Source organism: Oxyura jamaicensis, chromosome 33, assembly GCF_011077185.1.
Source record: "Oxyura jamaicensis isolate SHBP4307 breed ruddy duck chromosome 33, BPBGC_Ojam_1.0, whole genome shotgun sequence".
NCBI lineage: Eukaryota > Metazoa > Chordata > Aves > Anseriformes > Anatidae > Oxyura > Oxyura jamaicensis.
The window spans coordinates 1,440,756-1,455,811 of NC_048924.1; the positions used below are offsets into that span (position 1 = coordinate 1,440,756).

At 51.0% G+C, this 15,056-nt stretch overlaps 1 protein-coding gene across 2 annotated transcripts in view; it reads right to left on the reverse strand.

The window, feature by feature from the left end:
- The window catches only part of LOC118155551 (RNA 5'-monophosphate methyltransferase-like), a 25,874-nt gene extending 13,446 nt beyond the window's left edge, over positions 1-12,428 (reverse strand). Inside the window, exons 1-2 of one of the 2 annotated variants that reach the window (XR_004745908.1) lie at positions 12,198-12,318; positions 6,211-6,318 (exon numbers count right to left, since the gene is read on the reverse strand). Coding sequence is in view for 1 of the 2 variants with exons in the window: in XM_035308877.1 (XP_035164768.1) it covers positions 8,937-9,551; positions 12,198-12,389 (807 nt within the window). In the remaining variant the exon portion in view is untranslated. Of the gene's footprint in view, positions 1-6,210; positions 6,319-8,289; positions 9,552-12,197 lie in introns of those variants that run through there. The other variant, XM_035308877.1, reaches the window with a different exon arrangement.
- Positions 12,429-15,056: the final 2,628 nt, after the last annotated feature.

Sequence of the window (15,056 nt, forward strand, 5' to 3'; positions counted from 1 at the left end):
TGCTTGCAAGCAGGGCAGACGGCTCCAACCTACTTTCGCAGGTTTTGCGCAGAAGGCAAATCTCGTAGGCTTCAAAGCTCCCACATCAGCAAATTGTCTGACGAGCATCTTCCCTGACGTCTTGTCAAAGAAATGCCAGAGTGAGGGAAGTGGGAAGGTGTTCTCTCATACGTGGAGGTGCCCGGCCTCTGGGCTACGTTCAGGAATGGCTCATCTGCTGCTCCTTCCCTTTCCCCAGGCCTCTCAGGCACAGGTCAATCTGCTTGTTGTCATCTTCACTGCCCCCCATCCCTGTTTTGCCATCGTGCAACCACAGTGCAGGTGTCTCTGCCCCACAGCAGGTGCAAATGCAAAGCAGTTCCTGCGATGGGGTGAAATGGGTCATTCTCCTGTCTTATCACACAGCCAAATTTGTATTTCTGTTACACGACATCCATAGACGTGTCACAGGGAGAGGCATCAGGATGAGCTTCTCTCCATTACCTCTCTCCAAGGGATCTGATGGCCTGAAGTTGAGCATCGGTTGGACTTGATGGTCTGAGAGGCCTTTTCCAACCTAATTCTGTGGTTTTACCTCTGCTCTTTAAGAGCCCAAGGCTGTGAGACTGCCCTGAGATGATATTGCACCAGGGGCTGCAGCAGCAGCTGAGGGGCTCAGGGCACCCACCTGCCCTGTGCCCTGAAATCAGAGCAGGGAGGTGATGGGAACCGGGTTCTGCATCAACTAGCTGCTCTGCTGAGGACAGCCGTGACCGCCACCAACCTACTTCTACAGGGAACATGAGGCCCTCCGTAAATCTGCACGTACCCTGCTGGTATGCGTCTTCTCTCCTCCCTCTCTCTGCACACACACAACATTAACAGGTTTACTGGCGGCTTTACGAGCATTTACACACTCCACAAAGCATTCTCTTTGCCTTGCAGTTGTGCCAGCTCTTTGTAAATCCTTAATACTCTTCCTTTTGAACCTGGAAGAGAACCAGGCCGCTTCTACCAATACTCTTCATGGTAGCTTATGGTTTGCAACTCCTTTAAAAGACTTTCCTCCCTTTCCCCAAACCTCTACCCTTCTGAGTCATGCTCTGCACAATGCCTGGAGTCAGCACTTCACACAAACCAGCTGAAGCTGGTCTTTGGAAAAAACGCAGACACACACACACAGCACAGAACAGCTACCAGCCGGGACCTGCAGCCTTGGCAAAGAGCAGAGCAAGTTTGCTGGTGACAGCACCAGCTAGAAACGCAGATCAAGAGAGAACACGGAGAAGCAGAGCAGCTCTCCACTCCCCACCTCCCCCCAAGGCAAAGATCAGTGTTTGGGACACCAACCAGTCACCTGGGAAACTGGCGAGGGGGGAGAGAGGGACCTCGCACGGGCCTGTTTTCCCTTTGCGTTACTCTTCAACCTACAGCTCAGGTAAATGGGTCCTTTAGGGGCTGGGAATCCCCCCAGCTCAGTTCTGTGCTCATGTTATTCAAGGTCAGATGAGGCTGAGCCACCAACCTTCCTACTTCCAGCTTCGATAGTTCCCTCCGCAGGAGAAAAGGGCTCATAAGAGCAGGGCCAGGAGGCGCCCCAGGAATATCTCATTTGGTTCCCAAGTCTCCTCCGCCTTTCCTCTCCTTTTCTTCCTCCCATCTTCAAAGCAGCTCCAAGTCTCACCACTTCTGTGAGGTCCCTGTTTCCTCCCGCTAAGCGGAGCCTTTCAGACGCTATCTCTCCTACTCGAGGCCGAATACTTTATTGCACATTTCAATGCGATCAGGTTCGACCACTCTGCCCCCAGATGGCTTTGCTATGAAGGCAAAGTTTGCCTTGAGCGCTGCCACAGGATGTCACAGAAGAAGCCAGACCATTCTGAGAAAGCCCTGAGAAGCAGGGGTTGTTTGAGGCACGGTAGATAAAGTGTTTTCACAGGTCAGCATGACTGTCCTGATCCAAGGTTGTGCATGGAGGTGATCTGCAGTGGCCTCAGAGAAGAGCCAGGGCAAACAGAAGGCAGTTCTCTTCTCCAGCATTTGTCCTGTGTACCAACAGTTGGTGCTCTGAGGAAAATACTAAGCAACATCTGCTTAAGGAATGGTTAAGAAAAACGTAGAGTTAAAACTCCACCTGAGTCAGTCAGGAATGCACGGCAGGTCCTGCTCTAGGGGCTGGAGGACAATAAAGGATTCAGCATCTGCCCTACTTAGCCTCCCTGGACAAGGAGTCAGCGCCGGGCAGGCTGGGAATGTCCAGAAGGCAGCGGTTACTCCAGCAGATCAGTCCCAGGAGATCCAAGAGCCTGGATAATTGTCCCCACACACATTCCTGAAAAGCCCTGGCTACTTTCAAATAGTGCCCCGCTAATTCATGTGCTCTGTGGGCCAGCAGCAATTAGTGTAACGCAGCGGCAGCCGCGCAGAGCAGACGTCCTGCCCCGGTACCACAGCTGCAGAAGGGGACCGATGTTCTCATGGGGCAATCAACCCCAGGTCCCACACAGAGGAACTCACGTCCAGTTGCCCTGCACCTTTTTATGCACGTCTCTCACTCCGGTGGGACACGAAGACAATGGCTGCACGAAGAGGGCACGTCAAAGCCTTCATTCTCCCATCAGCGTTACTCGCAGAGGACACAGGAACTCCTCACGTGCAACCAGGGGTCACTGTCCCCACCCAGCCTTTCCCACCACCATCTCCCATGCCTGAAACAGGGATCTTCTGGGAGGCACTGGAGATTAAAGGGACACTGAGGAAGAGTTGAGCAGTCTCAAGGGGCAGCCAGGAGAGGAGCCGCCCTGCTTACTTCCTTTTGATCTCCCCAGAGAACAGCACGGAGCTGCCCTTCTCTTTTGATGTGTCACCCTGCAGCTTGTTCTCTCGCAGCAGGGCAGGCCTGTTGCAGCATGACTGCTTCTGGATTTCAGCTGCTGGGGTAACAAAGCTGCATTTCAGCAGCTTCTATACATTTCACAGACTTCAGGCTCTGGGTTGACCCCAGGGGTGGAAGGGAACTGAGAAGGCCAAGGAGGGGCACCACCCTCAAACTTAGCTCTAAATCCTTGTCACTCACATGGAAGATGCATAAATTGCTACTGCAACAATGAAATAGAATGACTTAACCTGGCATCTTGAAGCACTCCATGCCAGAAAACAGGGTAGATGATCTGCAGTGCCATGCCTAGTCGTTGGCCCACCATACACGACTTAGATGAAGGAGGTTAAGTGCCTTTGCAGCTGATTAAAAATGCATTCTGCCATGGAAGCATGACTGAGATCCCTCCTTTCCTTCCCTGCTTCACAGGAGTTCAGAAAACTGTGCTGCTCTGAAAACATTATCCCTCAAAATAAAACCTTCTGCCCAGAGTCAGGCTGCCTCGTTAAAGACCCAAGGATGAAGCAGTTTTATTGCAACTCAGGATAAGAATCCAGCCAGCTGATAAGCACATTGTAAGCTAGATCTACAACTGCTCGAACTCGGATTGTCAGGTTGACACAGACCACGTCTGCACATCACTTGATATTCAGAGCTCAGGAGCTCAGCACACAGATCTCAGGTTATCCCTCCCTGTGACATGAAGGGCACAAGATGACAAGCCCGAGGAGAGAAGCAGCTCACCTAAGCCCTGCAGCCAGCTGGTGGCAAGGCCAAGAGAGGAACCTAGAGCCAAGGTCTTTTAGACCCGACCGCCTTCAGTCCTTGTCAAAGCATTATAAGCTTATTTTGAGCCCAGACCATGACTCCAAGCTTTCTCCTTCAAACTCAAGACCCCTTTGGACTCCAGGCCCGGTGGGTGAGCCAGCTCCAGCAGGACACCGGCACAGAATTAATTCCAAGAAACTCCAGTGTGAGCTATTAAGAGGTTTGTGGGGAAGCCAGACCTCCTGCCCGTGTAAACACAAGTGAATCTAATGAAAAAGCTGAGGTGTCTGGAATGAAACCCTAAAGACTCAGGCGTGAGCCCAGTGGCAGGACAGACCTCCCACACACCACTTATCTGCCTGTAAACTTCTCCAGTAGTTCCAGAGAGACTGCATCTAAGCCTCTGGGACTCGAAGAGTCCATTCTCGCCTAGTCATCAGGCTTGAGTGTATGTGGCTAAGCCGCATCCATTCCCAAAACCAACAGGACACAAGGAAGTGAACAGCTCATCTTTTCATTCCCCTCTAGCCTCCTCTGACCTACCAAGTGCTCCTCATTTGCAACTAGGCCAAACAAGAACAGCCCTCAGCACAGGCCCAGGGTCCAGACTCACTCCTTGGATGTGCAGCTCATCTCCCCTGCAACACCCCTCCAACTCTGCCAAAGGGGATTTGTTTCCTCACACCACCAGCTCACCTAGCAAATCAAAACAAAAAGCAAGGGAACGGGCTCACACCTGGGAGAGAAAAGGTATCGTGTTTGTTCTGTGGCTGCTCTTTCCTCAGGTTTACAGCATGCCAGGAACCGATGCCCATGCTTCATGGGGTGACACCTCTCACTTTTCTCTTTTAATTCACAGGCAACAAAGTTCCAGGAAGAACAAGAACAAACTTGCTCTCAGCTGAGCAAAGGAAATCCGAAAATCTGCAGCTTCTGCCAGACAAGCCTGTAGTGACAAGTCGCTGGGTTTCCAGCTAGAGGAAGCTGCTTATGGGAGCAGACACACTGCTGCCAGCTCTCAGTTCCTAAACGTGGTTCCTCCACTCCTGGGCTGGTCACAGATTCTGGGGAAAGTTGAATTAGACCATTTTTAAACCCTGTCACCATTTAGAAATGCTGATGAACAGCACTTGCAAGGCTGTCAATGTCTACATGCGCAAGAATGGAAGCAGGCTGCAGGGAGATAGGTGTTTACAACAGTCATTTGATCTGGCAGCTGTTAATGTTAAACTGATAAAGCTGCTATTGCACCACATTTAAGCACTAAATTCTTCCCCACTCAGTGAATCCCTTGTTCTCAACCAGCACAAGAATCTAGGAGACAGAAAACTTTCTCAGCATAAAAGGTTATTTTTTCATAACAACTAATTTTAAAAAGGCCCTCTCGTTTACTCCATCCAAGTCTTACTTCCTACAAAGGCTGGAAGCCACAGGAGAATCACCCAGAAACTGGAACCTCTGTGTTCCCAGCCCCAGCTTTAATGCTGCCCTGCTCAGGACTCAATGCTTTACCTCTGCTGTCTAGATTGTTCCATCCAAGGAAGTAGGATAATTAAGTGTGACTTGCTACACAGCAGTGGTGTGAGACTTAATTAGTCAGAACACTTTGAACGTACAGTACCTAATTAATATCTGAAGTGGCTGCAATGATTATTATGAACAATGGCATAGCTCACAGCTGATGATACAGCTCAGCTCATCAGTATTTTTCATTCTCAAAAGTGCTGTGCAAACACCCAGCCAATTCGCCCCATCAGGAATCTCCACAGCGGTGGGTGGATAGCGAGCTCATGTCAGGGACGGAAAAACTGAGGCGAGGTCTGATGTGGCCCAGCAACCATCACAAACCTCAGAGCCTGGGAACTTGACAAAGCACTCACGTGGGAACTCCCGGCTTGCTGCTGAGGTGGAGCAGGGCACCATCTCGACAGTCCCGCCCCAGTGCCACGCACCATTTTGCACCTGCCTGGAAACACTCAGCTGTGTGTGCTCCGTGTAAGGGCTGAATTTAGCAGGCTCCTGTAGGCAACCGTGGGGCTGCAGCCACGGGGTAGGAGGCAGCAAGCAGGATCGCCTCGTTACCCTTCCGGTGTGCAAGCACAGGTATGTACACACATCCCCCCGTGACACGAAGTGAGTGAGCCGAACGGCAAAGGGACCTAGATGTCAGCACTGCCTGATGCCATAAGCTCCCAGCTGAGTAATGAAAGCACATTTGCATCTCCCTTGTTTTAGCAGCAGCAGCCGCCACCAGGCTGGCCCCATCCTCGTGTCACAGAGATGAGTGAGCAGGACTTTCAGCACAGAGGCCTCCGTGCCAGCTGCGCCATCCCTTACCCCAAATACTGGGCCCTACATGGCTAGCCACCCCACAACCTCAACCAAGCAAGGGACACCTCCATTTCCCCATTTGTACGAAGAAATACCACCAGCCAACTCTGCAAAGTGCCCTGGAGCAGGAGTGTTGGTCTTAACCCTCACCTTTACCTTCCTTAATTTACCTTTGGGAGGCCTGAGAACACCTTTTAACCACACTGTAAAATGCAGAAAGTATCATATATAAAAATATAATGCAAGAGCCTTACATAGGTGCTGCAGCTGAGATCCACAGGCTTTCTTCTGCTGCTGTGTCATGGAGCTGGGTCCCACCTGTCTCATCTTGTGACAGCTTCCTGGCGAGCAAAAGCAGCATGCTGGAAAGAAAATAGATTATTTTATTTTATTTTATTGAATGCTGTTTGCTAAAGGACTAACTCTAGTCTAAGCTACTCAGTGTCCCAAGAAATACAGAGAGATTCGTGTTGACATTATTTTGAGCTGTATTTGTGGCAATATCCGAAGAACAGAAACAAAACATACCGCTGTGCCAAAGTCAAACAGCTGGTTTTGGAGCTCAGCCATTTCTGAGACGGTTGGACATATTGATATTAGCAACGTAACAGTCCCGACTTGAGACAGATAAGAAGTCATCGTACTGTTATATACACACTGGCTTGCAGGTCTGCACACAGCCAGCATAGAAAGGCTGCAAAAAAAGGAGAGGAAAAAAAACACCATTCTGTTAACAATGAGCAGCCCACGGGGATCACCCAGGCAGATACCGATCTATCACTCAGCGCAGAAGGAACATAAAACAGGCTCCCTTTGAAGAGGAAGGTCATTCCAGACGGTGCAAGGAAAGTCTCCTGGGTGTAATTCTTTGGGCTGTCCACCTTCCTAGCAACTCCTTATACAATTTTGCACAGACAGCTGTGTAAATCCCCGTGCAGAAATGAAGAGCAGAAAAACCTGCTCACCCCTTTAAACTTGAGTGCTGAACAGATAGAGTCCAGGTCTATCTTCTGAATACTTCAAAGTTCACAGGGAACCGCAACTGATACTGACACAACCTAACAAAAATAGGGGCCAGGGCTGCAGGATGCGTGATGCTCCAGTGCCACCAGCCGCACAGCGCAGGGAACAGCACCCAAGCAGAATGAAGGAGGCTGAGCTGCCTCTGTGCTGGGTGAGCCAACACCCCTCGAGTCAGCGGAGCTTACCCGTAGGTTAGTGAGTGGCAGATGAGGTGCTTAATTACCAAAGTGATAAGTGTTATTTATATGTAACGTGAGAGAGAGAGAGCAGGCACTTGGGTGAACCCTCAGGAGAATAGGTGACAAATTGATTTTCCCTCCCCTCCCACAAGGGCAGTAAAAGCAATGCAGACTTTGAGGTCTTTTTTAAGAAAATTAACAATCGCCACCAGGATAGACACATTTGTCTGCAGCTGAGTGGGCTGAGGAACCCTCAGCAGGGGAGCCTTCCTGACTCCTGGTGGGAGTCCCAAGTATTTTCCTAGAGAAGCAGCAGAGCACTGTGGAAACTGCATTTATAGGAGCCTCAAAGCCTTTCTGTGACCCTGCTCAGTCTCTTTAAACACATGCACACACCCACACAAGCATTTTTTCACAAATCCATTCATGGATTCCAGCAGCATCTCATCCAGAAGTCTGTGGGCAGCCAGGGAGAGCACTCAGACGCTTTGCTCTTTAATCTGAGATCATTATGGAGGAAATCAAACTGTGAGCAAATAACCGGGAAGCCCCAGCCAGGACAGAAACTGAAGTGACCGGAGTTTCCCTGCCCCTATGCACAGGCTCACCTGGGCATGAGAACTGCGAGACAAGAGCACCTCCTGCAGGAGACGTCCTCCTCTCCCGCTTCTCGTGCCACAAGGCTTAGGGCGCATACCTGGGCTTCCCTCTCACTTCACAGCAAGGAAGCTGTGGAACTCAGACATTCACAGGAGTCAGCGGTGATCTATTTCTCTGTGTCATAGTACACTCATGGAAATTTGTAATCTGTTCGAACAACACCACAGAAGCATGACTCCTACTTGCTACAAAAGCTAACAAAACCACTAACTAGGTGTGAACAAAAGCCAGTCAGGAGATTAAGGGAACTTGAGTTAAATTAAGGTGTTTTTTTTTATTCTCCTTTCTAGATCTTACTGAATGATAGGAAACAACCCGAAGGTGTCATGCTTTAACCTTAGCCAAGCGTCGTATCTCAGCTGCAGGCTTACCAAAGTGTCATTTACACCTGCAAACACAACGTGAACTCAGTCACCTGAGACTGCGTAGGTTAAAGTAATGGGAACAGAATGATTAAAAAGCAAACAGTTTACTGATAAAATTAAATTCATTTTTATTTTAAGGATATCATTACAAAGCGCTCTTCCTTTGTTACACACTTCAGTGAATACATGCCCTACCATGGAAATCCGTCACTCCAGAGAGATCACACCACTGACAGCCGCCCAAGCACACTCCAGGCAGAGGTGCATGGGCTGCAGCCTGCCCAAAATGTCAGCCGGACACGCTCCGAAGTGATCCAACTTGCTCACGGCTGGTAAACCAGGCTACACACTTTCCCAAATTATTTTAGGGAGAAAATAAGACAAAAAGCAGGACAAACAGCACGTCACACAGGTCAATAGAAATGTATTTGCCTTTCCTTTCCTCAGAAAGTTCCATGGACACAAAAACAACAAAAAATGTGTTCTCCCTTCGTCCAGGACATATTCCTGGTACACACGGGAAGTCCGCATGTAGCAACTCTGATTTCAAGAGACCTTTCTAGGAACAGCACCCTCAGAACCCAGAGGGTCACTGCGTTTTCACAGATGGAACAGAACCAAACACACACTTGCCTCAAACTCCCTGGGGAGGTCAAGGTCTGACCCTGATCAGGATACAGGCATTCCTGCACCCGTCTCTGTAAGCAGTGCACACCTCCTGGCCTGGGAATTCAGAACACGAGAGGCCATCTGTCAGCCACTTAACGGCTCTGAGGGCTCCCGGTCCTCTTGATCTGAGCCGTTTGATTTAAAAAGCAAGAGGCTTCTGTCCCAGCTGGTGCTCCCGAAGCAGCACACCAGCTCCATCGCACAATCCTTCGTTAAGATGTGCGTTATCCTCTCCGCCATGTCCCCATTGATCGCAAGAGATCGGAAGTGATCAAAATCGTTCCTGCCCAGCTTCCGCAGGCGGCGGGCCGCGGCCCTGTAGCACTTCCACGGCTGCGGCTCAATCAGCAGGTACTTGCACAGAGAGGAGAGGAAGGCCAGGAACTCCCTCAGGCCACTGTCCCCATGGTTCAGGTGGATCCACATGGTCACAGACATGCAAAAGCCAATGTCAAAGGTGGAACGGCCAAAACGGCTCAGGTAGGAGCTGAGGAATGGCTCCCTGGAACCGGAGTCCATGATGTCCAGGTTGGCAAAGGATATGGAGGCAGGGAAGGGGCTGCTCTGCTGAGCCCTCTCAATCAACGCTGGATCAATGTCACAGCACAGAAGGTGCAGATCCTTTCCAGCTGCAGGCTGGTCCAGGCTGCTTTTGTCCTGAAGGCCAAGCAGATGCCTGTACAGAGCCACACTTAGCTCCTGCAGGAAGGAAAACAACAGGAGTTCACAGCGCCTGCGCTGCCTCGGAAACATCACCAAGTACGTCGGATCCCCCTCTCAGCAGCAAGGTACACGCACCACCTCTGAGCCTTCTCGTGATGAAATTCAGAACAATAAGCCCACTGACAATCCTCCTTTCTGAAGGGAAAAGCAGCACAGCAACCCTGACTACCAGAAAGCCAGCCAGAAATTGGAGCTAAAACTATCACCCATCACAAGGGTTTTACTGGAAAAAAAAGTGAGTAAGGGGAATAAGTTTTACTAACACAAGTCGTGCTGAGGATCCCCATCCAATATCAAAGTGAAGACATTTTTCCCTAGGTGAGCCTCAGAGCTCCCTAGCGAGACTTAGAGCTATTTATAATGCCTAGTTCAGAATAAACACATTTCTTACCATCATGCTAAAGGAAAAGACAATTCTTGACCACGAGACTGCAGCAAATAGGAATTTATGAAAGTTTTCTTCTGAATTTACTACTGTAGAGTGTGCCACTCAGTGGCGAGCATATTTATCTTTCATTAAAGGAGACCTGATGAAGTTCCTGAGTGACATCAAGGAAAACTGTACCTGCAGCCAGCTCACACCGGCAGGCAGACAGTGTCCTCTAGCGGTGAGAGTCTCGGTATTTCAAAGGAACTGGACCGAGAACATTTTTACCTGACCTGTTCCACAGGTTCGTCCGAAACAGGACCTAGGACTGTCCTTTAGATAATGCCTTAGGCAGGCCTTCAAACAACCTGGCAGGGGGCTGGGGAAAGGAGCCTGGGAGAGAACAGCACGCGCTCAGACAGAACGTAGTTTCATCCTGAATGAGTAATTATTTCTAAGTTAAGAAGTTTATAAAGTTCTGATGAGGAAAAAAAATCTTTGAACCAGTTATATTAAACAGTGTTCACCTGCACAACGCTGCACAGCTGCACACCAAGAAAAGTCATGAGAAAAGAAAGTGGAAGTGGGAGAAGAAAGACAATGAACTGTCAAAAGAAAGGAAATTCTAAATATTCACTAGATCACAAAATCTTCACAACCGTGTGACCAGGATATCAGCTTCAAGTCCTGTCTGACAGATAAATGAGGCGATGCTATCAATAAGGAACACGTTATGGTGTCTAGTTTCAGGCTTACCCAGCTCCCCTGCTCTTGGGGCAGTCCTACGGCAGTCTCTGGTGCTCAGGACACCCACTGCAGGTTTAGGCCTTGGCGGGAAGGAGGACAGACCCAACGCTGCCTTTTAAACCATCTCTCAGCCTCATCGCTCAGAACAAATGCAGCTCCACCCCTACCTTCACTTTCTCCCGCAGGGTGATGGCATCCTGGCTGCCAACAGCCTCACACTGTGCCCAACTGGTCTCTGCCTCAGCCTCTGCTCACACTGTCCAGGCTGCTGCCCACCCCACATCCCCCGGCCCTTCCAGGCTGTTTCATCCCTCCCCAGCTCCCTCCTTCGTTCTCCCCCAGCCTTCCTCACTGCGCCCCAACAGCACAGGCCACTGCACTGCCCTGCTTCCATCAGCCTGCCCTTCCCAACATCCCATGGCAATGCCTCCCGCAGACCTTCCTCCAACACCCCACCACCACCTGCCCCAGTGTCCTGGTTTCAGTTAGGACAGTTATTTTTCCTCCTAGTAGCTGGTAGGGTGCTATGTTTTGGATTAGGATGAGAAGAGTGCTGATAACATGCTGATGTTTTAATTGCTGCAGAGCACTGCTTATACTAAGCCAAGGACTTTTCAGCTCCTCGCTCTGTCCTGCCAGCGGGCAGGCTGGGGGTGCAGCAAGAGCTGGGAGGGGACAGACCCAGGACAGCTGACCCAAACTGGCCAAAGGGGTATTCCACACCATCTGATATCGTGCTAAACAATATATAGGGGTGGCTAGCCGTGGTGGGAGGGCCGGCTGCTCGGGGTTGGGCTGGGCATCGGTCAGCGGGTGGTGAGCAATTGCATTGTGCATCACTTGTTTGTACATATTATTATTATCATTATTATTTTCTATCTTAATAAACTGTCTTTATCTCAACTCACAGGCTTCACTTTCCCGTTTCTCTCCCCCATCTCAAAGAGGGAGGGGGGAGGGTGAGCGAACGGCTGGGTGGTGTTCAGCTGCCAGCCAGGTTAAACCACAACACCCAGCCTTCCCGGTGCGCCCTGCCGCCCCCAGCGCCCCAGGCCCCTGCCTGCACCACTCGGCGCCCTCAGCCAGCCTACCGCAGCTCTGCCTTTTCCCAGCTCACAGGTGCGACCCACTGCCCCACACAACCCCCAGCTCCCTCATCCTCACCTGCCTTCTCCCGTTACCCCAGAGCGCTGCCTCCCCCCAAGTCCTCTCCTTGTGCCAGCGTCCCCCAGTGCCTCCCTCCTCCAGCTCCCTCCCCTGTCCCTCAGCACCCCAGTGCCCCACACCACCCTCCTCCTTCGCTCTCCCCAGGCCCCCCCCGACCCCCCTCCGACCCTCCCCCTCCAGTCTTTCCCTCACCCCCCCCAGTGCCCCACACCACCCCCAGCCCCCAGACGCCCCCCCCACCGCCTCCCCCCACCTTTCCCCCAGCCCAGGCCGCCACCCCACCTCCTCTACCTCAGCCCCCCCCCGCCCCGTGCCCGCTGCCCCCCCTCCCGCCCCCTTACCCCCGAATTGCAGCCCACGTCGAGGCCCAGCAGCGGGCGAGCCGCCGCGGGGAAAAGCCGCCGCAAGAGGCCGCCGGGCAGGAGGCTGACGCGGCCCTCGGGCGGGTGGAAGCGGGAGTAGTTGGGGAAGTTGCCGTAGGGAGCAGCGCCGGGCTCCGAGCAGGGAAAGCCCGCGCTGCTGGGCGCCGCCATTTTGCCTTCCTCCCACGCCAGCACCGGGCGCGCACCGAGCGGGCGCAGAAAGGTTCCGGGGAAGAAAGGTTCCGGAGGGGGGAGGGGGGAAGGTCGCGCATGCGCACGCCTGCAGCGGAGATGGGTGGGAGGGACGAGGGGCAAGGCCGCTGTGCCTGCAATTAGTGCTCCGAGCCCAGACTCTCCAGGTCCATTTGTGTGAAAAGAGGAATTTGTAGAATTTTTGTTTTAAAAAAAAATAAAGTGTCCAGTCCCTGTCACACCGGAGCAGGCCAAGGAAGGGCAGCTTCCACCCCCAGGTGTCACCTTTGGCCCTGCCACCTTTGCCCTTTGCCCCGGTGTTGCCATGGTGATGCTGAGGCCTGGTGCAGGAGCGCAGGCCCTGGGGGGGCCTTGGGGTCCCCCAGCCTGGTGGCACCTTGGTGGCAGGGCCCTGCAGGAGCCACCAGCTCCAACAGACCACCCACAGCAGGGCCAAATCGACCATGAAGCTCATTGCAGCTTCCCCCAGCACCAGCATGGAAACCTGCCTGCGTGTGCACAAACCGACCTCGGGGGCGGCCAGCTCTCCTCTGCTTTATAGAAGCTTTCACAAATGTTATAAATGTTACTTCAAAACAAAACAAAACAACAACACAACAACAAAAACATAATCATCCTGGTATTGCTCATATCCATAGATAGGTAGCTAGTGGGAGATTTTATAGCAGACAAAGAAAAGAAAAGAAAAGAAAAGAAAAGAAAAGAAAAGAAAAGAAAAGAAAAGAAAAGAAAAGAAAAGAAAAGAAAAGAAAAGAAAAGAAAAGAAAAGAGAAAAGAAAGAGAGCCTGTAGGTAAAGAGAGGGGTAAAATACTCCGCCTCCCTCAGGGGGAAGGTTTTAGGGGAACCTCGGTTCATTTTATGCACCGATGTTAGCTTTTGCTACAGCATGAAGAGCAGAGGGCGCCAGGAGCTCAGAAACGGAAGCAAACGCCAGAGTCAAGGCTGGGCCCTTGTGTTTGGCTCTTGCCATGGGAAAAAACAAGCAGAGACCTGCAGGAGTCTCTCCATCCTCAGCACCTCAATTATGAAAGGGAACGAAGGAATTATATATATATATATATTCCCCTCCTCCTGCACAAGATGATTTTTTTATAAAGGTTTCCCCTGAATCTCACTGGCTGCAATTAGGGCCCCTAAATTCTTGTCCCCTTTGCTATAGGCATGGGAAGCAGCTTGATACCTTCCTCTTTCTGACATCCATCACACACCGATGAATCTATCTCCTCCTTTCTTCCACATCCCACCTCTAAGTGGCCCCATTACACTTACAACTTTAGGACAAATTAATGTTTGCCCTATTCCTCAAGAGTCAAATGTTGAAATTGGACTGAATCATCAGCCTTTTATTCCATTTTTGTTAATTACAGGAGCAGCTAAGTTTAAGTTATCCAACACAACAACACAAAATATTTTCTTGCTGCAGCAAAATGCATCTGTGGGCTGGAAAGCCTATATGGTTTGTATCTCACCATTTAGCCATGCTTCTTAGGAGACAAAATCTCACACCTGCCTTTTGGGCATAGCTCCTTCTAAGGAGCAGAGATCTGTTGCAACAAGATGCTGGAGTTGGTATCGCTCTCCTCTGACAGCTCTGACAGCCTGGACTAATCAGCCCTCCAAGGCTAATGGAGAGAGGAGATTTCACCGCCCAGTGTAGGCATTGATTAACATCATGTGAATAGCTCTCTGGAGGCTTTTATTTTTTCCCACTCTCTCTAGAGAAAGCTTAGTGCGTCAGGTTGCTCTCCAGAAGCAGTTGGAAATGCTCTCAGCAGGTACCTTGCTTACAACACTTGCTGGCCTCTACTTAGTTGGTTTTGAATACTATGCTCACTTAAACCAAGTCTGAGCAAAAGCAGATGTCTTACCCAAGGAGACCTTTGGCCCTCAGTTCTCAAATACTTTACATGTAATGCCTGTGCTGGAGCCATAAGCATTTTATTGCTTCATGTAGGATGCGTGCCTTAGTCATAAGCAGAGAAGAGCCAGCTTGGTCTCCACTAAAACTTTAGGCTATGCCACATCGTACTATAATCTTGTTTGTGTTTTCTATTTCAGGGGGATGAAGCACCAGCTGTGCAAACAGACCTTCCTTCAGTAAGGAGACCTCACAACAGCACTAACAGTTTTGCAACAATTTATTAGCAATGTTCAGAGAAAATACAAAATCCTATTTACAATGAAATCATAAGAATAGCTGGACAAAAAGATCACAGGGTTACAGAGCCGGGGTCCGGATGATGCAGACCTCAGGTAAGGGTCATCCACATGGAGGAAGTGAAGCAGCCCTGCACCTCCCCTGCACAGCGGGTCAGGGAACCCAGGAGAAACCTGCCTGTGGCTATGTCTCACCACTAATCCTGCATTAGCCCCACGGGGACTTCCACCTTCAATCCAAGTGCTCTCAGTGGGCCTGGCATGGATGCCTGCGAGCCATGGGGTGAGCGCAGAAGAGGAACCAGGACACATGCAAGAAGGGAGCCCTGCAGAGGGTCCCATGAAGGCAGCAAGCCATCCCCGCTTGGGTGGCCTGGAGATGCAGCAGGTGCCATGCAAGCTTTTCCCATGTGGAAGCAGAAAGCCAGGAGGCAGCAGCAGCTCAGGCAGCAGCAGAGTTTACTCCA